General features: G+C 36.3%; 1 protein-coding gene across 1 annotated transcript; it reads left to right on the top strand.

Moving 5' to 3' along the window:
• The first annotated feature begins 1376 nt into the window (after positions 1-1376).
• On the top strand, positions 1377-23729 carry ttc12 (tetratricopeptide repeat domain 12). Its single transcript, XM_061720323.1, has 20 exons — positions 1377-1495; positions 2215-2392; positions 5007-5080; positions 5192-5313; positions 7279-7338; positions 8503-8574; positions 9042-9102; positions 9359-9547; positions 11087-11156; positions 12402-12490; positions 15246-15414; positions 16029-16124; positions 16456-16519; positions 16611-16745; positions 16891-16983; positions 17357-17425; positions 17900-18001; positions 18433-18532; positions 20925-21153; positions 23052-23729. The coding sequence occupies exons 1-20, from the start codon at positions 1444-1446 to the stop codon at positions 23119-23121; spliced, it is 2094 nt and encodes a 697-aa protein (XP_061576307.1). The 5' UTR covers positions 1377-1443; the 3' UTR covers positions 23122-23729.
• The last annotated feature ends 2458 nt before the right edge of the window (positions 23730-26187 follow it).

Here is a 26187-nt window from a genome sequence, read left to right as displayed (position 1 = left end):
AACAGAGAAAGAGTTTCACTGTCTGTGGTTTGGTCACTGGGATCTGAACATTAGGACAGAGGCCATTAGGACAGAGGACAGTGGTCACATTCCTTTATAAGATACTTCAATAAGTCCACTTGTTCTTAACTGTGTTTGTGAGAGCTCCCCTTTTTCACATCTGAAGTAATTTGGTGCAAAGTCTGTCCTCATTCGAGAGTAATTTGGATTGAATTACATAAAAAACAAGTGTAAGACATTAGTGATTTTCATTTCACTTGAGATGTGCACTGGTGTCTGATGTTAGGTCTTGTTGAGCTCCTATCATTTCTTCTACATGTCAGTACAATCCTAAGTTTATGAAGTTTAGTCCATTAGACAACATGCATTCAACTTCTTAGTCTTTCATTATAATAAGTTACAAACAAGTATTGTTGTATTAATTCAACTATTCTGCATTATTGTGCTTGTTTAGTCTTTTAATTATTCAAATTAACAGAATAACTTGCAACAGATGAGACCGATAAAAGCAATTTCACATCTAAAGTTTAATTTTAATTGTATTGCTGTAATAATAGTTTTTGATATTTATTCATAATTCCCAACTGTATTAATTCTTTAAAGGCAAATATTTAATGAAATACAAGTAATAACGAAAATACAACAACTGTTTTAGATAAAATAGTAGGCTACAACAATGAGATGCTTTAAAAGCCCACAAAACAGAACATGTGGTGCAGTCTGGGGTTGCTAAAACTCAACATGCCATTCGTTTCTTCTTAAATTTTATGCAGATATGTCACCTCTTACTTCTTAAATTCGCAACTAGTATAAAAAAATAATTAATTTTTGTCCACGCTTTGTGTGGCAAATATATCTGCAACCACAGAGAGGCGGTATAGATCTACACAGAAAGGGTGCACTTAATGATTAGGATTTTCTCTTATTAAGACGGTGCTTCTGAAAGCAGGTTCAATGATGCATTGAAGAGAAAATACAATCTTTGGCCACTCTACTCTGAGCTCACAGATAACCTTGGATGCAATAGAGTGGACCTGCTTTGAAAAACAATTTACAGTCGAATAAAGAATGACAGGAATATGCTCATTTATTTTCGTGGAGTGCTGCCTTCAAATGCTATTGTGACTTCACGCAACTCGAAAAACACAAACAAAGTTATGCAGGCAGCTCCATGTGATTAATAACTTTTATGTGATAACCTGAATTTTACTTTTTAAAAAAAAACGTGATTTTTGGGACACATACCTCAGTCATGCCTTTGTTCATCTTCCCTTAATATTTATGTGTATAGATTTACTGATTAACCAACACAAGTCCTAGACCTTGAAGGCGTCATACTACTATGGCAACACAACGCCGATCCTGAAAGGACAGTCCATTCAACTTCTAACAAAAACGCTCAGGACACAAAAAGTTGTCATTTAACCGTCGACTAAAGACTTTATGGAGAATCTCGAAGACGTGGAGATTTTTTTGAAGAATGTTGACAAAATAAGTGAGTAATGTTGATGCATACTTGACAAACCTGGTTATCTGCTTGGGTTAATTGCTTATATGAGTGGCTAACTAGCATGGGCGGAATAAAGCGAATGTATTTTTTATGTAGGCCTATGTTTTATTTTTTTATTTTTTTATTTATTTCTTTTATTTATTTAGAATGTATTTAACTAACGTTTCACAAGTTAAACCTCAATTACTAGGCTACTAATTATATATATATAATATATGTATATATGTATATATATATATATATATATATATATATATATATATATATATATATATATATATATATATATATTTCATATATCTAGAATATATATATTATATATATATATATATATATATATATATATATATATATATATATATATATATATATATATATATAACCGGCGGTAACCGGCGGTATGTGTGAGTATGTAACTTTGTATGGTCATATATATATATATATATATATATATATATATATATATATATATATATATATATATATATATATATATATATATATATATATATATATATATATATATATATATATATATATGACCATACAAAGTTACATACTCACACATACCGCCGGTTAGGGTTAGCCGCATTTACATCTTATGTGATTTTTACAGATAGTAAAAATAGTACAAATCTGTAAAAACCTGATGTACCTGCAAGAGTAAATACATCAGGACAAAAAAAATGTCCAATTCTTTGCAGGTCAACTTGTGGGGGATTTACAGTCTTCTGATGGTGAAGTTCAAAAAGAAGCCATGTTACAGGCTGACTGTTACATTGCTGCTTTGCCTGAAGCCTGCAGGACTACATTGAACAAAACTGGGATCAACACAAACCCACCTCTCCACCCTTCCTTGGTAAAAACATACACAACTGAACAGCACAGAATTACACTTTTGCAGTCTTTCTATTAGTGTGTCTCTTTGTGATTGTCCCCTTATGCTGAAGTTATGTGTTGTGTTAAGTTGCTTGCCACTTCCTGTTTTATAAGATCAGTGAATTTTTTTTATGTTACCTTTCATATAATCATATTTCTTGCATTACAGAGACCACAGAATGAAAGTCTCCATGAAAATGACTGTCCAGGTGAGCAAGACCATAAAATGTATTACATTTAGCATTTTCCCCAAGGTGACTTACAGTTGATGAATAGATACATTATATTTGTGGTAAACCCTTATTTATTTTCCAGCCTCAATAGATACAAGAAAATACAATAACCTAAATCTTTTAAACCAATTTTAATTTGAATCTTAATTTTACAGCCATGATCTACTTGAAAGTCTACTTGAAAAGTGTTTATAGAGTGGTTGATATTGAGGGAAGTGACCGTTCTACTAAAGTAATTGCATCGTGAATGCTGTGTGGCTTTACATACAGTATATTAAGGTTGACCAATATAGGTTTTTCCATGGTCAATGTCAGTTATTCAAAAAGGTTGGCCATTAGCTGGTCTACAAGTAATATTACCACTGTGTTTCTGTTTGTAACTTGACGTGGCTAAGGAGTAGTGAATAAAATTGCTTACCCCCCAACAAGAAGGTTGCCAGATTTTACCCAGCTCTGTCATTGAAAGTGTAAAACATTGAAAGTGCCAAAGTGTCCCTGGGCAAGACACTGAACCCCATATTGTCCCCATTGCTCCACTCACAGTGCCAATTCCAAGCCAAGATAAAATGGGGAGGGTTGTGTCAGAAAAAATATCCTACATACAATTTTTGCCAATTCAATATGTGGAACATAATGGTGACCCCAGCAAAAAGCAAACAAACAAACAAACAAACCACAAAGGGAAAAACCCAAAAGAAAAACAACTGAAAAATAAATATGGATTATCATTTAAACACTGATAAAATAAAATAAATTCGGGTAGCTAAGAGTACTAAATACGCTTATCTCTATCGCAGATATTTATTACTATTTACTGTATGCAGACGGTCACAGTTTTGCATACAAATGTCCATGTCCTACCTTTCAGTTTGAGCCCTTCTCATTTCACTCATGCTTCTTATGTGTGTGATTCTGTGAAATAAAATGATTGCAACCAAATTGTGATGATTTTCTTGGTCAACATAATATCAAGCATTTGATTTGCTGGGGAATTTGACTGGGTCGTTGAACAACAATTAGAGAGCAAACAGTGAAAATCTGACAGGAGAACTATTGCAAGCCCACAGAATAAATTTGAGTGTGACAAGAAGGGCTTAAACTGGAGCACAGGGAAATGTGTACACGCAACAATAACTATGAGCGCAAAAGCACAATTTTGAGCAGGAGCAGACTGCATTTGCATAGAGGCAACGACTTTTAACTTTGAGGGCAGTTTTGAATACATATGGGTGTGAAAGCCAAACATTATGCCGTCAAAATAAAAAAATATGGTATTCGTTAAAGATTGCAATTTACCATAATAAGAAAGACACTGCAACATAGTAAAATTGGGTATGTATACACAATTTAAACCTCACTCTGTCTGTGATTGTACTGAACACTGAAATGAACAATCCATGCACTGAATTTATGATGAAAAAACATGAACTGTGCTTGAGGCTGTGTAGAAAGCAAAACAAATTTAAAATTACCCCCAGCTTTTATTTTCAAAGAAATGCTTGTCTTTGTGGGAATATTTGAATAGTAAGAACACCAGGGCTTTCTTCTGTTTCAAAGTATTGTTTTCAATAACATTTAGAGAAACTGTAAATATGTAGTTTTGAATCAACATATGATTCGCCCACACCACAATATTTGTTAATGTAAAATGTTTACACTTAAGTGCTCCATTTTCTTTAAACTTCCTTTTCACTGGATACTTTAAAATCTAGTAATAACACTACTATGTAAAGTATTGTCTAATGACACACATCTTTGGACTTTACTTTTACTCTATTCAAGTTCTTTTGTTTAAGAATTTCTGTTCACTACAGGATTGATTTTAAGATTCTGCTGCTTGTTTTTAAATCACTGAATGGCTTGACTCCCCAATACCATACTGAACTTCTCCACTCTCACACACCAGCCAGAGCACTGAGGTCGTCCAGTCAGTTGATTTTAGACGTCCCGAAATCCAGGCTCAAAACTAGAGGTGACCGAGCTTTTGCGGTGGCCGGCCCTAAGCTGTGGAATAGTTTGCCACTAAATGTTAGATCTGCCCAGACCCTAGTGGTTTTTAAGTCTTCTTTGAAAACTTATTTATTTTCTTTGGCTTTTAGTGTGTGACAAATAAGTTCCCTACATCTGTGAGAAGTGAATCTGCACTTTATGTGTCTGTTCTTTGTCGTCTATTGTCTATTTTCTATTTTTTTATTACTATTTTATTGATCATTTTAGTATGTTAGTGATTTTATTGTTTCTACACTGTGTACTGTGTTTTTCTTTTGGTATGATTTTATTTTGTTGTATGCTGTACAGCACTTTGGTCGACCTCGGTCGTTTTTAAATGTGCTTTATAAATAAAATTGACATTGACATTGACATTGTTTATTATCATCAGAGAGCTTTATGAAGATTATGGAGAAAGATGCTGAAGACCGGAGAATTAAGAGAATGACTAAAGTGAAACATGCAACTGGTGTGTACTTTTATTTTCCTGAAGGATGTTGCTGCAGCTTCAATTCCTGTTGCTTTTATTGAACTAACAATAAAACCCTAAATATTTTACTGTTTGTTTCTATTGATGCAGCTCTCAAAGACAAAGGGAATGAAGCTTATGCTCGAGGAGACTATGAAACTGCTGTGAAGTATTACAGCGATGGCTTGGCTGAAGTAAAGGACATGCAGACTCTCTACACTAACAGAGCACAAGTAAGTATTTTAAGCCTATATTGTTTTTACTTAATGTTATAATGAATTACCTAAAAAAGACACAACGTCTTCACTTTTCTCTCTCACTGACTTTCACGTTCCTGTAAGAACATAAAGCTGCTACTTGTCATTGTACCATTCTCTGAACGTTTGGGAAGCCAGCTGCTAGATTCACTTACTCAAATTAGCTTCCCCTAAATTGGGATTGTGCCTGTATTATGACCATTACATCAATAAACCTTAATACACAGATATAAGGTCTCTGTCCTTGGTTGAGACAGAGAGGGTTAAAGTGACAGACATTTTAAAAAGATAAAGTAATTAGGGTTTGTTTGCAAAATCTTGCTACATTTTGCTGAATAGAAGGTACTTAATTACGCAAAGATGTTTAACTACATATTGATGTTAGTATCTAATCAGCCAATAACATTGCAGCAGCTCAGTGTGTTTAGGCACAGTCAGAATGACCCGCTAGAGTTCAAACAATGCCTTAGAAGAGAAGAAAGATGATTTAAGTGACTTTGAAGGTTGTATGTTTCCTGGTCGGGCTGAGCTTTCAAACCCTTTAGCTCCACCAAGATTTGCATGCACAACCATCCCTGCAATTTATAGAGATTGGTCTGTAAAAGAGAAAACATCTAGTAGGCAGCCGTATCCTGGGGAAAACATTGCTGTTATGATGTCATAAGTTGAAGGAGAATGGAGACATTGATTTACAATGATCAAGAGGTAACAGTGGCTCAAATAAACAATCTTTTAAACAAGGCCATCTTTAAGCTCACAACATTTTGAAACTTGAAGCCGATCGCTGGCAGCAGGAGCATACCAGGCGCCAATCACATCAGTTAAGATGCTACAATTCACAGAGACTCACCAAAATCAACAATATAAGATTGAAAAAATATTGCCTGGTCTTATGATTCTTGATATCTGCTATGATGGATGGTAATGGATACGTACTTGTAAAAGTTGAGTTATGTGAATTCACTTTGTGAGTACCCTTTTTTAAGGGAATACTACATGAACACACACTTTGAGAAAGATAATAAGAGAATAGATAAAAAAGAAGACAACATTACATCAGTTATAGGTTCTAAATGTTGTTTTTTTGTGGAAAACTATGGAAGTGTTTTATAAGGAAACATCAACTGAAGTTATTCAAGTATCCACAGTATTTTCTGATGCAGATTTCCTAAGATTCAATTTAGACATCACAAATATTTATTTATTCCTCAGAAGAAATCAGATTGTATAGAAGGTTCCTGGTTCGAGTCCCAACAGGGGTCTTTCTGTGTGGAGTCTGCATGTTCTCCCCTGTGCTGGCGTGGTTTTTCTCCGGGTTTCTCTGGCTTCCTTCCACATTACAAAAACATGTATGTCAGGGTAATTGGTGATTCAGAAGTGGCCATTGAGGGTGTAAGTGTGTATTGTTGCTTATCTATACAGTACGTGTGCTTGCAATGGACTGGTAACTCTTCTGCCTTTTCGCTGTACAGGGCTGGGATACGCTTCAGTAAATCCCTGCGACCTTGAACAGGAATAAGCAAGTATAAGATAATGGAAGGATTTTTTTCTGATATCATTATGAGGCCGAAGTAGCAGCAAACAGGGGATTTGGGACATGAGATGATGAGACTGACATGAAGCAAATGCTCATCCAGCTGGAAATTGATCCACAGACTCACTAATGCCAGAATTCACACCTGTGTAGTATGCACCCTACTAGGCTATCAGATTTACAGTTGGATGGTAATTTTAGCATTTTCGTGACTAGATGTGATTAGTTTTCTCACTCATCCAGCAGCTGTAAAGTATGGTGTATGATAATTTACTTAGCAATTGGCAACACAATACCGATCACATTCTTTTTTCATTATTATGTTAGACCAGATTCATTATTTCTTTTGTCATTTTGGTATTTTTTGATATCGAGTTACCAGTTGTTCTATGTTTAAATCTACTTAGGCCTATATCAAACTGGAACGGTACTGTGAAGCCATTAGCGACTGTGAATGGGCCTTGAAGGTAAGATCTGGGGAGGAATTTTGCTGCTGCCTTTTTTCTTTTTTACCATGGAACTGTACAGTATAAGATTTTGACTACAATGACTACAATGTACTACGGAGAGTACACTGTAGTTAAAATGAAAAGTAAAAACTCTAGTATGCAATTGTAAGTATGCTTAAAAAAGCAGATGATGGTTAGCAATGAAAGAAGAGCAAATTTACAACAGATGTTTAACAGATAAAAGAAATTAAGAGAAAACTAATCATGAAATACAAACAGAAACGGTCAGTAAATCTTTAGCAGTGATTATCTGTTTTGTGTTAAAATAGGTGAGTTTATGTAATGTAAAGAGATTATTAAATCGATAAAGTAGATAATACTTTAGAAGACCTTGGTTTCAACTGCAATCATTGTTGAAATGACTACCTGATGCTTCTTCTTTGATTTGATTTGAAGATTTGTTTTGGACATGTGGGAATACACATACATCATAAATGTCAAAAACAATTTTAAAACGTTAAAAAAAAATAAAGAAAAAACAACATTTTTGAATATAAAAGAAAAAGAGAGGCAACATATTCATCCACAATATCCCAAAAAGGAGTAGGAAGAAGCATAAGTGCAATGTGCTTTTATGCTATTTTTTCCTGTCAAACAGTGTCTCAGTTGTTTCAGTTTAAAAAAAGGAAAAAAATAGGAGTAAGTGATAGGATAGCCGAGTTACAGGTAGTTCTGATCCATCGAATAAAGGACTCCTGTGCAAATAATGAAAAGGAACAAAAAGAGATGTGCAGCTTTCCTGCCCAGCTATTGAATACTTTTCCTGCGTGGAGGGATGCAATTACAGTGATGAAGTTGTGTCTTTGAGATAAATGAATTACAACTTACTGTTGGTGGATGAATGTCTACCTTTTATTAATCCTTCTCAATCTAAAAACATCAAAGTACGGTAGATATCACTGTTTCTAATGGATTTATTACGATTTGTTATATCTATCTTTTACATCACAATTTATTTGGTAAATTGTTTTATTACCTGTTTAGTTACTTTTATACAAGGTCTTCTGCAGTGCAGCATTTTATAGAAGTTGAAATTGGATTTATAATTTTCATATTCATGGGAATATTCAGCTGATGAATTACTTTAGAAATACATCATTTAGATCATTTTCTCCTTGTCAGGTTAATGACGGATGCATAAAGGCATATTTTCACATGGGCAAAGCATACCTGAGACTGAGGAAACATATTGAGGTGAGCAGAATTATCTCTTATTACATTTATTCACATCTACTTTTCTCTTGTTGTTGGTGAGAATTACCAAATAATTTCATTCATATATAACATATTCACTTCAAATAATGTCTATATCAGATTAAAATATTATTCAACTCAATTATTATTTATACTTCATTCTTTAACATTATTTATGAGATATTGTATAACTACAAATTGACGACAATTATTATTTTTTAAGTGAGGTAGACAAGGGGACTTCAAGGTCTTTGAGGTCCGTGTTCAGATGGTTCTCAGCTCTAACACACCTGATTCAAATTAATGGCCAACCTCAGCATGTCATCAAACCCTAACCCTAAAACCGGGAAACCTAAAAATGTCAGGACCACAGACCTCTAGGACTGGAATTGAAGCCCCGCTGCACACCCCGGTGTAGACCAATGAAGCAGATTATATAACCAATGATGAAAATGTTTCTCTTTCAGGCAAGAAACTGCTTTGAAAAGATAATGGAAATGGAATCTGGGAAGGAAAACATGGTAAAAGGTACTGATATTATTTAATGGGTTTGATGAATACAAGTTCAATGACCTTAGGACTTAAAGTGAAGTCATCTGGACTTGATTCCTGATGAAGCTTCAGCTTTCAACAAAAAGGCCAATCAGGTTTAAAATACAGATTTGTGGTAAAACTGAAGCCAGACTGAATTTTGAGAAAGTTATAGATATCCTGTTGATGTTTGTCAATAATAACTACAAGACATTTCAAACAACTATCGCTCCCATCTGCTTCCCCTCTCTAGAATATCTGGACCTGGTAGATTCTGAAGAGAAGAGGGAGCTTGAGGAGGTGAAGGCAAGGAAAGAACATAGCAAAGGAGAGATAAAGACCACAGCAGTGCTTCAGTTGCTGGAGAAGCTGTTAAGGCCCAGCGAGACGCCACTGTATTATTGTGGAGGACTAGAGATTCTTTCACAAGTAGTCACTGACTGTGAGTGCACTTTTTAGTGGGGAAAAAATCTTTCCCTATTTTTTACCTCCTTTCATCTTCGTGTATCAATTTTTTTCTTCTATAATCTAGCAAAGGGCCACCTAGCTGCTAGTTTTATTTCTAAATTCATAGTTGAGGGTCCACATAGAATATAAAATGTTAGTATCACAGTATCTTAGGGTATTGAGTGGGATGGGGCTAAATTAATGAAAGTGCTTCATTATTAGTTTTTGTTCATGTTCTACTTGTTTGATTAAAGAATATGTGCAAAAAAGGAGTACAAGTCCACTGACACTGCATAAAAGCAGCACATATACTTTATAAATAAAAACATAACAGTGCTGCTTTCTGTTATCAGGTCATCAATTTGTCCGAGATGTGGGGAGAGATGAGTGGGAGTGGCAGGATGGCTAATTATGTTCAATTTCATGATACATTTGATACTCTCTTTAGGCCTTTTCTAGATGGGCAGAACCCCACACAACGCTGTGACTAAGTGCCTTTGTGCCGTATAATTGATTGGAAAAGCACATTATTCTCTGATAGTTATTTTCATCAATAATCAGAATGTTTAATATTTCCTGTAGTCAGAGACTAACTGTTACAGATGACATAAAGGCACCACAAAAAAGTGACATACATTCCCACCATTCCCCATAATGAGGAAAAATAAAGTTGTAAAACTAATCTTATTTAGCTATTTAGCTTGACTGTACATGGCTAGACACTTTTCAAAAGAACTGAATCCAACTAGCAATGTCCATGTGCTTACAGCGCTGTTCAAATATTTCCTCAGACTCCAAAGGTTTCCTATAAACATTTCTACTTTCTGTTTTTAATAAACCCTTTTAAATTAAGGACATTTCAATTATGCAGTATACACAGTTCCCTCTGCATCAGAGTTTCATTTTGCTTTCTTGCACACAGTGGACCTTAATAGATTTGTAGGTTAATATTTTTTTCTTGTCCCGAATCCAAAAATGTTTTCAATCTATTTTGAAACAGTAATTGGTTTGAATTTGTAAGAAATTTGACTTGAAAGGGGACATGATGAATCATATTGAAACACATTAAATCACGTGATATCTGGATCACAGGCCTACTAGGTGTCCTTTGTAGAATAGCAAACCTTTCTTATCTAATTTTCCCTTTTATTTTTCCTTTTGATGACCAAAATTGTCATGTCAAATGACACTCACTGTGCCATTCAGTAGAAAAGGGCAAGTCTTACATAACTCACAACCAAAAGGATCTCAGCAGGGCTGACATTACAAGCTTTCTCTATCCTTCACTGTTTGCTCTACTTTCTGCTTTCTATTCTGTGTTTCATTAGCACGGGAAAATAGACCTTACCTTACTGTACTTTACTAGCTCAGCAAAATATATATATATTTATTTTTTTCCTGTGCCCTTGACTGTAAACCAGAGAACAAGGCTGAATGAAGAGACAGGTGTCCTGTCTCTGCAAAACCTCTCCACTACCAGGTGATGATATATTGTTTTCTGTCTCTTGCACTATCAACTGTTCTCGTCTAACAGGTACAGGGCAGACTCTCTTCAGAGTGAACAATGGCTTCAGTATCATCAGCAGCAATGACACGGTGAGGAGGTAAGGAGACCAAAGGGAGAGGTTGCAGTCAGTCCTCAGTGGGGCTTTGCCACATGAACCCAGAGACAGGGGCATTCATAGACAATGATGGCCTAAACTTGTGACATCATTCACTGTCCCCCCTTTCTTTCTCTAGTTGTTTGTGTGATAAAACAAAGGAAAAAAAATATTGCACGATGGATGGAGTAGGATGATGAAATGAGCAAAGGCCCTGCTTGTCCTGGAAAGAGGGTGCTTTGAACATTATATAAATAATAATTCTCTTTCATGTCAGATTAGAAAGGTTATTATTAACTTGTTACATGTTGTCATTATAATCACTGTCATGAACCAAGTTGGAAAACAGAAAAAGGAAGCACAATACTGTCGAGAATGCAAAGAAAGTGCAGTTCGATGTTGTTTAAAATAGTGAACATGTTGATGTTACATAGATAAGCTGAACCAATGCACACAATATAGAGTGGAAAATCATTGTATATATATTTTTTGCTCTGATCACAATATGAAGGTTCACTGTGAATGCATATGTTCCTCGTAGAAAAAGCTTAAAATATTCTAATATCCAGAGAAAAGGCATTAAAAACACTGTATAATGTATAGCCACTGCTTATAAATCAGGCTCTTTGAAAAAACATATGGGATATCTTAAAGGAGCATGAGGCAGGATTGAGGCAGGATTTATGAAAAAAATTTGTATACGTTTTAAGTTTTCTAGTAATAATGTCAGATGAAGCGTTCCAAACCAAAAAGAATGATTCCTCTAGAGTCTAGTGTATCTCTCCGTTGCCTTGAACAGGCTGTGTGCTGCAAAATGTGCTTCAATTCCGGGCCCGAATTTCCCGCGCTGTCCTGCGGATGTGACGTCAAATGACGCTGCATGCGCGTTCTCCCCGTTCTCCCGTGCCGGCTTCGCTGTTTGCTGCAGTACCCCTCGACGGCCGTCGTGGCGAAGGGTGGCGCTAGAGAGTCTCATTTCTTAAAAGGAGCCTCAAGCTCCTTTAATGTGTATTGTGTGTGTGTATATATATAAAAATAAAGATATATAAAATAAACGTTATATAATATATAACATATACATTCTAAATTTGTTAACTCTTAAAAGGAAATCGTGTTTTTGTTCTAAAAATCTCCTTTACTTGCATTTTCTATCAATTTATTGGGCATCTTGGTAATAATGTTCTGTTTGGTATTTTTTAGTTGTAAGTGTAAAATCTGAACAATTTTTATTTTGTTTTTTCTCCACAGTTGTTTGATGCAGAAGACACAGGATGCAGACAGCCAAGACTTGTGCGTGTCTGTTCTTAAATTATGGAAGGTGATTTGTTGTGAAAATGGTAAGTATAAAGTTCCACCTAAGCTCCCATCTTTTATTACAGTTTTTTCCAATTGCTAAAACACAATTTTGCAAACTAGGCTGGTTTTATCAAAATACTTAACACAATTCACAAAACCACACACCCAAACTGCAAAATACCTCATATATCCTGCAAAATGAAGCACTGCAACCAAAACTACATATAGCATTATCAAAATCAAACTTTTGCACCACATGGCACACACTCCATTCATGTTACCAGATTTTTGTCTAACCAACTACACACTGTTTGGTATAATGTAAAGCACTCTCATCTTTAGTATGCTAAAATAGTTCAGATTGTAGAGAATTCTTCAGATTGTTCTCATGCACAGAAATATTTGCGGATACACTCATATGCTGTCTAAACATTTATTTTTTTTATTTTTCACCAAACAAGTCATACATTGGAATGAACAAAAATATCCTCACAAAAAACAGTACACTGAAAAAGAAAACTGCAGAAGAAGTGTGCAGAAAAAATGTTGGAAAAAAAAGAGGCAAGAAAAATAATTAGGCAGCATCTTGCCGCACAGCCGGGTCTGGCCACAACGCCTCGTCCACATCACAGGCAATATCTTCTCTTGCCAGACATCGAGGGAAGAAGCGCCTTGAGTGCCTTATCCATCCCTGAATCACACCCACATCAATTTCATCACATGCCTCTTCCATAGCCTGTACAAGAGGCATGCGCACAAAGGGCTGCTGGTCGTATACCTTCCACCGCCATGCCGAAAATAACTCTTCTATGGGGTTCAGAAATGGTGAGTTTGGTGGGAGGTATTGCACGAGAAATGCTGGGTGGTCAGCAAACCAGTTTTGGACTGGGGCTGCACGATGAAAGCTCACGTTGTCCCATACTACAACGTACCGGTTTCTTTGATGGTCTGCATCATTCATACGCTCTGGTGGTATGAGAATGTTGTGGAGTCTGTCCAGAAATGTGAGAATTTGGGCTGTGTTGTATGGTCCAAGGTTGGCATGACGGTGGAGGACACCATGCGTACTGGAGATGGCAGCGCACATTGTGATGTTCCCACCACGTTGGCCAGGAACATCTATAATGGCTCTGTGGCCAATGATGTTTCTTCCCCTTCTTCTGGTCTTTGCTAGGTTGAACCCAGCCTCATCTATAAAGATGAACTCATGTGGGATTGCATGAGCATCCATTTCCAGTACTCTCTGAAAACAAAAACCAAAAAAGCAGTCAATTTGGTGTTATCCAGTACACTGGGAAAAAATGTTGCATGTAGTGTACTGCAGTCAATATTGTACTTACATCCACATACGCTCGTCTGAGCTCTTTGTTTCTTTGAGAGTTTCTCTCAAAAGGCACCTTATAAAGTTGTTTCATTCTGATTAGGTTTCACTTTGAGAATGCGAGCCAATGTGGAAAGACTGACACGTTGAATGTTGTTGAATATGGTGTTGTCTTGAATGATGTGGCTTTGAATTTCCCGTAATCTGATTTCATTATTTTCGAAAACCAAGTTTACAATGGCAGCTTCCTGTACCCCGGTGAACATTTGGCCCCTTCCTCCACCATGGTTGCGTCTCTCAGTCCTTTAGAAAAACAAAAAAACAAAAATATAGGGCTTGGACAATGCAGCCTAAGGATATTTCCCCCACAGTAGAGTAAATTGTACAGGAAACTTGTACAGTTAGTATATGGCATCAGCCATTCATGAAGTAAACAGGTGTCACCCAACTGATACACTATGACATGGGGTGTACTACATAGTGTGAAAGAAAGTTTGGTTACATACCTGTGCTCCAGTCTAAATGTCCGGATGACAGAGGCGACAGTAAAACGGCTCAAGTTGGGCTGCACTCTCTGTCCAGCCTCTCGCATTGTCAGCCCATGGTTGATGACATGATCAACTAAGGTTGCTCTGATTTCATTCGAAAGTTGTTGTCTTCTTTGGCCATGACCTCCTCTACCAGCTCTACCCCTACCTCTCACTCTTCCTCCCCCTCTCATTCTCACCCTCCCTCTTCCTCTTCCTCTTCCTCTCTCTGCAACGTCTTCCATTGTTGTAAAAGAAAAAGGTGCTCACCTGTGATCTTTTTATATAGCTTACTTCCTGATTGAAGTGGTAACAATTAACCATTGAGGTGTTTGGCCAGGTGGCACATGTGTTGGCCAATTAGCTCATGCAGGGTCATTTTGAATGGCAGTGTTTTGAAATGGCAAACATGTGACTTTATGTCAGATTTTTGTGTCTTATGCAGAGAACCGTGTCCAGTGCATTTAAAAAGTGCCATTTTGAATTGCAAAATGTTTGTAAAGCAGAAAATGTGTTTAGAGTTTTGGAGACTTGAGAAGAGGTTTTGCTCTCTGTGTGTCAGTTTAATAATTGTGCTATGCATGTCATTTTAGTGTGTTAGCAATTGGAAAAAACTGTAAGATGTTTTTTGTTCTCAGAGATCTAGCAGAAAATAGATACTGATTCAGTTTAGGTATCATACTATTACTGTGCAGCTTGTCAGTATTTAATCAACTCCATGCCTTTGAATCACACAATCTATATTGACATCAGCTGTTCATCCCATCTCTTTGCACCAAGTGTATATGTTCATGTGATTCAGTACCTGAGCATGTGTTCAGTATCAACACCGGCGTAACGTCATGTTTACCTAACAATATTTAAAAAGTAGATCAACCTCTGGGAACAGTCCTATCCAGTGTGTCAAATTCATTCTTTATTAATGATATGTTTGACTTTTGCTTTCAGATGAAAACCAGAAAATGTTGATGAGGTGTCCAGTTGCCAGAGAGTCTGTTGTTCACTTGGTAACATCGGAGCATGCTGCAGTACGGAAGGAATGCTTGGAATTGCTGTGCTTGTACTCAAAAACATCACGTGGCAGACGTTTAGCCACTGAAAATCTAAATAGCCACATGTAAGTTATTGCTATATGTTATGGTTAGATTTAGAACAGAGGGTGCATTTCTGCATACCACACCTGTACACACTTAAATTAAATTAAATTAAATTATGATATTCACTTTCATATGTATAGCACCAATTCACAACAAACGTCATCCCAAGGCACTTTACACAGAAAACAAATCCAAAACAGTCCAGTCAAAGACAATCTTTTTCAGTTTATTTATATTGAATGTCAGTCCAGTTTATTGTAATTCACTTAATTAGATTTAGTCATGCAGCTAAAAGTAATTGATACACATTTCTAATCCAGATAGCTTATCGGTCTAATCTGTCTTTATGGATTGATGTAGCCAAGTATCATCTGCATAGCATTGAAAAAGCCCAAATGGTCATTTTTAGCAGTTTAATTTAATGGTTTAATGGTAACTTTAATGGTTAGATTTACAGAAAATACCCCAAAAAATCTATTACCCACAACTGCTATTAGATTTTGGCACCATTTGTGTAGAGTAGACACTAAAATACATCAATCCAAAGGTTATTATTATCTTCATGAGGGAGCTAAATATACACAACAAATCACATTTATTTCCATTTTTCTTATATTTTTTCTAATCTCTTAAGTTTATTAAAGAACCTTATGGCTTCCATGTCAGAACCAAAAGAGCAGCATGCCAGCACAGCGGTCTCCATTCTAGAGACCTTTGCAGCAGAGGAAAGGTAATAATAACAGGTAGTCATACAATATTCAATAGCTTTAGAGAGAGGGTACGTGTGTGTATGTGTGTATGTGTGTATGTGTGTATGTGTGTATGTATGTATGTATGTATGTATGTATGTATGTATGTATGTATGTATGTATGTATGTATGTATGTATGTATGTATGTATGTATGTATGTATGTATGTATGTATGTATGTATGTATGTATACCTCATTTAAACACCATAACCAGAATTGTATTTGATTTAATATAAGGGGTATACTGTAAATATTGATATGCATGCTAAGATTGCCATTTACGGTATGACTTTTATGCTACTTCCTCACAGATTTCGCATCCAGCTAAGAGATGTGTTAACAAACTCTCTTGTGGTGCCATTTACAACCATGTTGGTAAGATGCTGTAGGTGGAATCAAAGTTTTTCTTTATGCACAGTATTTATGTATATGGGCAGACATCTGTACCTTTTGCTTAATTTTTTAGAAAAATATCAGCAAGTCCAATCAACATGTCCTTCCAACACTAATATCAGCTGTTGGGTGTCTCGCTCAAGATAATGTCATCCACCAAAATCTGGCTCATGAGCAGCAATGCTGGGAGGCCTTTCTGGCTGCCTTTGTGAGTAAAGTTATTTTCCCTTCCACTAGATAAGTACAAATTGCTAATAATGACATTGAGCTAAAATGCTGAAACACATCTAACACTTTAGTTGAGTGTTAACAGTTGTCTGTAAATTTAGCTTTGAATGCCGTGTCTTCTGCAGAAGCAATGTACTGCATCTGGATACAAGGAGATCCTTATCCCTTTGCTTGGCTTGATCTTCAACCTTTCAACCATCACCTCTCCAGCCATCCATGTAAGATGTGGGTGGGGATGACTAACTCAGTATGGTACATACAAAATGGTCAACTTACATAGCCCTGTTTAGGTTCTGCATTGCTTTACAATGTGATTTTTATTCACCCATTCACACACAGACTCATAGGGCTCTTCTGAGTAAATGCTTTATAGCTGTTAGTTAGGATTTATACGAAGGGATGGATTTTCTTTGGTGAAAATGAAATGTGTACAAATGTAGTATATTAACATATAGTATCCAGTATTTCACAAATTTCTAAAACCCAATGGACCAGGGAAGAAGGATCCCAATATCCTTGATTGTGTGATTTCACTTGCTTAGAGGAACAATATATGTATAAAAATTGACTGCAACTTTTTCACATTTGAAGGAGTATTCTGTTTCAATCTGTGACTCATGTTTGGGCCTGTTGGAGGACGCTAATGAAGAAATCATAACTGTGAGTGAAGCCTTCATAGGCATAACAGACACAAGAATTCAGTTTTATGCAGTACTGTGCAAACGTCTTAAGCCCTTACAATGTTGTTTTATCAATGTGACATAATGACATCTAATGTTCATTCATTTTTCATGGCTTTTCAAGATAGAAATGTATATTAGGATTCCATTCTATTTGGATTTTCTATTATTGCCAAGATCTGTATGGGATATGAATATTGCTTCGATTTTATCTGCACTAGCTTTCATTCTCTCATAGCACTGATTGGTCAGTTCACTGTTATCCTGCTTATTTATTCATATTGTTTTTTACTTACTTACTCTCTTTTTATTCAGTTGTTGGTTGCTTGTTATATTATTTCAGTCTTACCCAGGCATGCAGACACCAGTGGTAGTTTAATTGTATTTATACAGAGGTATTGCATACTTTTTTCCACAACTCTTACCAATACCAGGAATCTTCTTTACCCCCTAGAGAGCTACAGGTGTGCTGAGCAATGTCCTCCCCCAGTCTTCAGAAGCTGTTCACCATGTTATTCAAGAGAACGTTGTGCAGAAGATGCTCTGGCTGCTGAAGGTGCTTGTCTGTTTATACTGCCAATAGTAATTAATTAGATTTAACACTTTATCTATTCTTTTCACATTCCAGCCTCACTGCATTGACTCCATGATTCTCAAAAGATCAAATAAAAAAACAACAACATAGAATAAGTTATTGCCATTACAATTACTATTATTACATGAAATACCAATAATAATAATATTAAATATTAACATTATTATAATTATAATGATTCTCAACCAAAATAATTGACTTTTCACCTCTGCGAATAACTAAGAAGTTGTTACAGCCAGATCATAATTATTTGATTAAGACAAAATGAAAACATATTTATCAAACAAGTCAGTTTTCTTTAATGACCTCTGAGTTTTGATCTGAAGCTATTTTTAAATAGGAAACACCCTGCTTGTTTGATGTCTTCGTTGTTTCTGTGTTTTCCTGCCCAGGGAACCGGGCAGACTGCTACTAAATGGGCCATTAAGACTATGACAGTGTGCACTGCTGCCGGCGACTTCGCGCGGAAGCAGCTGCTGAAGTCTGATAAAAGTGAGAAGTTATAGTCACATTCACTGTCATTAGTCCATGAGTAATATTTAAGAGATGACTTTTTATGCTGAATTTAATTAGAGTGTGAATTTGTGTCTGAGTGTGGCACGGAACAATATGTGTATTGACTTACATCTTTACAAAGAAATCCACTGGTCCTAAGCTGGTCTTACAATTAGGTAAATACAAACAATATCATATGACATATCACACTGTACCATCATGTATTTAAAAAAAAAAAAAGCCAACATTCAGAAGCAGTATGTAAAAAACTAAGTACAATTTGTGATTTATCTCATGTACTCCTCAAGCAGGAATAATGTGAAGTAATTTCTATATGTTATGTCTCCCATATTGTTGTAAAGGAATTTTTCTAGAATTTTTTGCTAGGATTTCCATTGTACAGTATATGTTTATATCAGAAGTGTCTTGTACAAAGCCGCAACACTAATTTTACAAGGTGGAGGGAGAAAGAGAGCAGTTGAGAGGACAACTCCTTCATTTACACCAGCTGCCCTGAACTTTTTTAAAGTCCACACCTGCTGATGATGAGTGAATTAAGTTGATTGGCTTAGCTACAAAATGTAATTCCTGTGCAACCAGTAAGTCTGTATTTAGAGTTTCCACACATTGCTTCTGCATTTTGGCTTGGTTTTCGTTAAAATCAATCAAACAAATAAAAAAAAAATATATAGAAAAAAAACAATGGCATAATAACCATTATTATGTCATATTTTTGTTTATATGAGATTTTATTTACATCATTTTAAATGCTAATTATAGCAATTTTTTTCTTATTACCTGATCTGTGAAACCTTAAAGGGGACCTATTATGAAAAACACGTTTTTTCTTGCTTTAAGTGGTCTCCCCTCACAATGCCAACTCAGAGAAGGAGGAAAGCATCCAAATTCTGCAGTGTCTGTACAGCCGCCCGGATGATCCTTCCAGTGTCATGTGACCTTTACGAGCCGTTCAGATTCTGCTCCCGTTGTGAGTCACGACGGGAGCGATTTCCATAGGTCGGCCTCCGCTGCGTGAAACCACGCCCACAACTAACTCCGCGGGCCGGAGCTTCCGTCATTGTTTCGTAGCGGTGTATCGTGTGTGCTAACCACTTCACCTCGGGCTGTTTCAACAACGAGGGACAACTGCAACTGCACATGAATCAGCGGTAAGTGACGTTAATTTTTTATGTTATTTATATTTGTCTACAAGTATGATCTTTGCATGGGCTAAGTATTTAGCTTAGCTCCGGTGTTACCCGTTAGGTTACACCTGTCTGTCTACGGTTTCAGATCTTCCAAGCAATGCACCTGAAGCTGTTCAACGACACCTTCAGAAGACGCACCTTGAGCCAGCAATAGTGCATAAATGTTATTTATATACAACTTGGTGTATATAAACAGTGTACGGTGTATATAAGTAGTGTATATGGTGTATATAATGTGTACAAATGTTATTTTATTTTTTTTAACAATAAAGTTGCCATTTGTGAACATTCAGTGTTGTGATTTCTTTACAGTTAACATGATTCATTTGTCTTGTAACATAAGAAATTAAATGATGAGGAATCGGAGTAAATGACTGTGGTGTACCTGTTTAGAATTCAATTAAAGTTTCCTGTGTGAATTAGTGTGAAGACAAGGTGACCCGTTCCCCTCTTCAGGGAACTAAAGGCTGATTTATGGTTCCACGTTTACACCAACGCAGAGCCTACGGCGTAGGGTACGCATCGATTTACCGCAGAACCGTAATTCAGGCTTTAAGATCCGTTTACACCGTGTCATAACTGCATGCAAGCGTCCGACTATCGCGTCGAGCTGCGTGACATCGGACGCTCTCTGTCCACACTGAAACCATTAAACTCACGGCCAGTTAGGACAGTCCAATAGAAAATAAAGCAATGGAATTGATTTTGTCGCTGACGCTCGCTCGCATCACATGGGACACGCTTTAATAGTGTTCGGAGCCGGCTCTTCTGCCCGGAGCAAGGCTTTGTGTCCTCCCCTGCTACACGTCATTCAGGCAGCAAATCAGCACAGAGCCTCATTATCATAGCCTCCCCGCCCACTCAGAATCCCTCATAGAGAAGGAGGTTGGAAACGGTAAAGATAAAGACATGGCCCAGAGGCTGAATTTCTAATTTATGTCTTGAAAACAATCAAATTTGTTTTTAAGACATTCCAGGCCTGTTTAAAATAGACCTGAAATGCCATAATAGGTCCCCTTTAACAGTGAAAGAAATGTTCCTTTCTTTTTCACGAATGTATGTTTGCACACACAGCATTGATTACATTATATATATAATAATTTAGATATTTTTACAGTTTTTTTCTGTTTACAAAATACGTTTAATGTGTTCTCATCCACTTTCATCTATTTTTTTCGCAGAACTGTCCACTTTACGTCATTTGCTGAGTTCCAGCTGTGACGAGATGATTTCAGGAAATGCAGCTCTGTGCCTGGCCCATTGTTTTGAGTTGGAGGGAGTTGCCACCCGCCTGCTGGGTACTGATATTGTGCTGCTGCTGCTGCGACATGCTGCAGGGGACACTGAGAGGACAGCTGTGCAGAAAAATTCAGCAATTGCTCTTGGGAAACTGTGTCGTTCTGATCCCAGGTACTCTTTCCCTCTACTCGAATCAACCAAGTTTTAAATTATTATTTTAGAAACAAGCCCTGAGCATTATTAAACCTGACAGAATATCAGTTATCAGTATGAGTGGTTAAAGTGGCTGAATAAAACATTGGACAAAGGTTTTATCTGCCTCTCATCTACATACAGCTCTTTCAACTAATTAAGTTTCATTTTTATAACTGATACGAGTAAAAAGTTTGGACACATTTATCTCAAATAAATGTGCTCCAGCCGTGATGAGATTCTAAATGAATGGGTCAGTGTGTCCTGCATCACAATTATTGTGCATATCATTAATTTATTAATAATTGAATTTAACTCTTTACAGGGCAAGTAACTATATTTGGTAACTTCAGTAGAACCATATACTAAGATTATTACAAAATAAAGTTACAAAGTTATTAAAAGGTTCTTTAATATCCTCCAATAATCCTCTACAGTTGAAATGTTACAATTTCAAATATTTTATTGATTGGCCAATATGGGGTTAAGCACAATTTATAACATATAAACTATGTCGGAGGTCCAAGTTGATGGCATTTTTTCATTTCAAGGATGACAAAGCTGTGATTCTGGATGCGGGAGATGTTGGAAGATGTGGGAGATGTTGGGAGATATACCACACGGAGTCTTTCAGACTCCGTGTGGTATATCTGTTTCATGACACAGCACAAAATGATTTATTCTTATTTACCTTTTACAACATTTCACAGGAGCATCATCATAACATTTCTCCTGCAATTCAATGCAAGAGAAGCGCATAATGTAAGGCACCCTGTTATTTTTACAGGAGTTTAATGTTAACAGTGCAATTTTAGTACTCCATCAGGACAAATAAAGTCCTAATGTAATGATTGATGGAGAGTATTTTGTGTTTGCTCTATATTTTTAGTCAACTTCTGTCACTCAATAACTGTTTAGTGCTTCTGGTTCGCATCATGATTCAAATTACATTAAGGAAATTTCCACATTTTGTTTCCTGTCCTTGCTTATGTCATGAATAGTATAAAGTATCATTCATTTTATACTGTATTCTGTATGTATCAGTTCACTATGACAGTTGCTATTCAGATGTTTGAATACTTTCATTAAGCATCCCGTCATACAAAAGAGAAGGTCATGCATTGCTTGTATGAATTGAGAGAAAATGCATCTTGCTTGTTGCTATACCCGAAATCCATTTTCTTTCATTCTTACACACTTTCTTTTCACAGGTAACTCATATTGTGGACTCTTTGGATGGATTCTTAGTTTTATTGGTTTTAATCTCAGGGTCAGTCTCTTTTATGTTCCCAATGGTTCCTGAGCATCAGTCAATTAGAGACAAAATGTCAGTCTGTAAAAAAGATTGAAAATAAGAAAGTTTCAATCTGACATGGGCTGTAGTGGATATAAAAGTCTCTGTCCAGTTGAACTCCAAATCAAATTGTCTTTCATCCTACAATTTCCCACTTTATAAGTGAGGCAGTAATGCTGCCTGGTCTGTGTTCACCACATTACTCCTACACTGGACTGCAATTACCTCTACCAGTCTTCTCATTCTTCTGCTGGACACATTTTTTTTCCCGTTCATAATCTGTTAATGCATTGAAATGTTGCGTCTGTGTAATGCTTGCCAAGTCAGTTCCACAGCTTCACTTTGGTATAATCACCACAGGAGAAAAATATGCATAATTTTGTAATAAATACTTAAATCTGATATTAGTGTTTTGCCTAGGAGCCTGAATATGGCTCCAGGCTGAAAACCTCTGATGTGACTTTGTTATGAACATGTTGAAGTGATTGTTCCTAAAGTCACACAGGCAATGTTTGATTGAATGCACAATGAATACAATGAAACAGACTTTTCATGATTTTTTTTTAATGATCTCCCTTTTCAGACATGTTCAAAAACTTCGAGAACTCCACGGACTGGAGATCCTGCACTCCTGTGCCAAGTTCATCTCATAGACCGGTACCTATGTGTTAAATGACATGTTTGCATGTTTGCAATCAATATCTTTGTTCTTTTCAGGCTTATTTGTTTTAGACCCCTGCTAGAAACAGATACTGCATTAAATCTACAGTATGTTTCTGTTGCTTGTTTTAATGTATTACATTACATTTTTGTAGCAATAAGGATTTGTTGTTGTTGAATAAAACCAGATCTGACATGGGAGAAATTAGTTATTTCATTTGAATTGATTCCTGCTCCTACAGTAATTGCTTAATTTACATGAAGAAAGTTAAATCCATGAGCATTGTTTTCACGTCTGCTTTACATGCACATGCAGTTATTTAAAACTAATGGTCATAAACACTTTCAGTTTTAGGTAAAAATGCTCCCATGTTACCATGTTCTGCCATCTTACTCCTACCTGTATGAAAATTGAAATATAACAAACATTTTACAAAGTCCAAACCCGAATAAATATTTGCTCTTAATATGGTTTTATGAACCAAACATAGCAGAATACATACTGTTTAGAAAGGCTCCCAATTTAAATAATTCATGCACATTATTTGAAGTGAGAAAAAAAAAAAACTGAAAGGTTTATCATCAGTCTGTTTAATTTGTGTTGAAAGGCTTCTTATGGACTGTTCTTTGAAATGTGGCAAATCCAAGTTGTGAAGTATGCAATGTGCACTGCCTAGTTGTGACAGCCATACAAAACTACATAATGACATTTGAAGGGCAATGGAGTTGTAGCAGTGTTATTTTACATTTTTTCTGAAGTGGGAACATAAAGGCAATGTTTTCAAATTGTGTTCTCTTCTTTGTCAAAAGAATAAAAGATTACAAAGAACTCGGGGGTTTGTCAGAAAGTTGAAGGCTATTATATTGATATATGTGATTTCCAATGCAATGTGTGGTATTATTTGAAATATAAATATTTTATATGCAATTTTTACTTTATATTGTTGTGTCTGTAGAGAACACAGGCCTCTGAGAAAGCTAATCTGTGATATAATGAAGTTCAGAGGACAATCTTTCTGCGAGTCATGACACCATCTGAGTACACCTGCAGACAGCGAACACCTTGTGCTCCGTGCCATGAAACACAAATAAGAGGAGAAACTCACTGGGTTTCATCTAATTGCAATCTAGACTAAGCAGAGATGAGGAGGCTTTGCTGTTTCGTGCTTGGATTTTTCCTCTTTACTGGTATGTTCAAACTTGTTCATTTGTACTATAGTTTGTAAAAAACAAAACAAACTTTGTTTGTTGAATATTTGCTGATTACGTATCTTATCCAGCAGTCCTTAACTTATCAAGTTGTGTAGTGATGTAGTAGTGATGAGATATCCAAATTACTGTAGAAAAATATTGGACACTGAAAGTCTTATTGTCATGTCAACGTTTTAATGACATCTGTATTTATTGTCCAGTCTCTTTAAGTTACAAACAGTACTCAAAGAAAATTTCAACCAGTATGGCTATTTTTCAGTTGATGCTGATGGCCAGCAGATGGTCTTTAAGTTTTATCATATAATTTCTTTGTATCTGGAAAATAAACACAGATGGTCACTGATAAATAAGACTAGGGGTACTCAAACTGCATCTTTCAGTCGTTAAAAGTTATCTGGAGTGCATATCTTAAAAATTCTAGGTGATATGATAAATATATAATCAACTTTCTTACAAATATTCTTGTGATAACTCTCATGGGTCTGATTCTTATTTCTTACCATTATGTTATATATGCCTCAGCAAAGAAAATATAATTGTATTATTGCCTGAAAATATATATTATACAATATATTTTGGTGTTATCCCTTTAAATTCATGGTTAAAGTATCAGCTATTCAAATTATTGCTTTAAATTGATTACATTGTGATAGTTAAAATATTTAAGGTTTTTAATAGTAATACTATTAAATTATTATTATTATTATTAATAGTAATACTCTGGTATTTCATATTTTCACATGCTAGAATCTAGAATCTAATCTAGATGTAGGAGAAATTGCTTTAGGGGAAGAACTGTGAGTGACGGTTTTGTTTTTTCTGCATAGTCTGGGCAGAAAAAGAAGATTTCCAAGCTAACGTCACAGAACAAATAAAAGCCACAACTGTCTTAAAAGATGGGCTTTGGAAAAAGGAAAACACAATTGGTAACGGCACAGAAGCAATACCTACAGGGAATATGCGCCAACACGCCGCAGCGGTGCTGACCGCCAGTTTCCCGAGAGCTGTCTTCCTTGACACCAGACCAACACAAGCTTATGAGAGAATACAAATAACAAAAGCATCAGCTACTGCTGTACAGAGCACAGAGCATTTGGTCTCAAGAAATGCACAAGCCCCTCTCACATCTACTGATGATAACCCGTCATCTACAATGACTGGCGCTGAATCAGAAGGGCCATTCAGAGCTAATTTTGAAAAGATCGTTTTGTTCTCGCCACAAGCATTGCACTCAGTGATGAATGACACCCCTGAGCCACAGGTCCATTTGTCTGCAGGTGCAGTGAAAGCCCATCATTTGCTTCTTGATCAGCGTGATAAAAAGGATCAGGGAAATGCTACTTCTATGTATGCTGATGAAGGGTTTGGAGCTCCAATCCTATCTGCATCTCCTGCTCAAGTTAGTGCTAACCAGCCTGCGCTAAGTAATGACACTGCTGAAAAACAATCTCAAGACGAGGATATTACAACTTTGTATCTCTCCAGTGCTAAGCAATCCATCTTCCAAAGGGGCCCAGGAGAAGATTCTGTGAGAGGAAACACTATGACAGAGTTGTGCGTCAATTGCCTGAAAGATGGACGAGCAGTATCCACTGAGAAATCTGCAGTACTGCCTTCCCTGTCAACTCATAGCTCTTCAGAATCTCTTGGCAGAAAAGGGCTCACTTTAGATCTGAATCCGTTTACCACCTCATTACACAGTAGCAACTTACATTACAAGTCAGGTGGAGAACACAAAGAAGTACCGAGCAAAGCGATAAGTAATAGAAACACTGCCAACATATCCGGTGTCACTGAGAGAGATACACTAATTTACAATCAGACATTTTTTCCTTTAACCTTCGAAA

Source organism: Cololabis saira, chromosome 4 (assembly GCF_033807715.1).
Source record: "Cololabis saira isolate AMF1-May2022 chromosome 4, fColSai1.1, whole genome shotgun sequence".
NCBI lineage: Eukaryota > Metazoa > Chordata > Actinopteri > Beloniformes > Belonidae > Cololabis > Cololabis saira.
The sequence above is the reverse complement of the archived record's forward strand: the minus strand, read 5'-3'. Positions and strand labels throughout refer to the sequence as shown.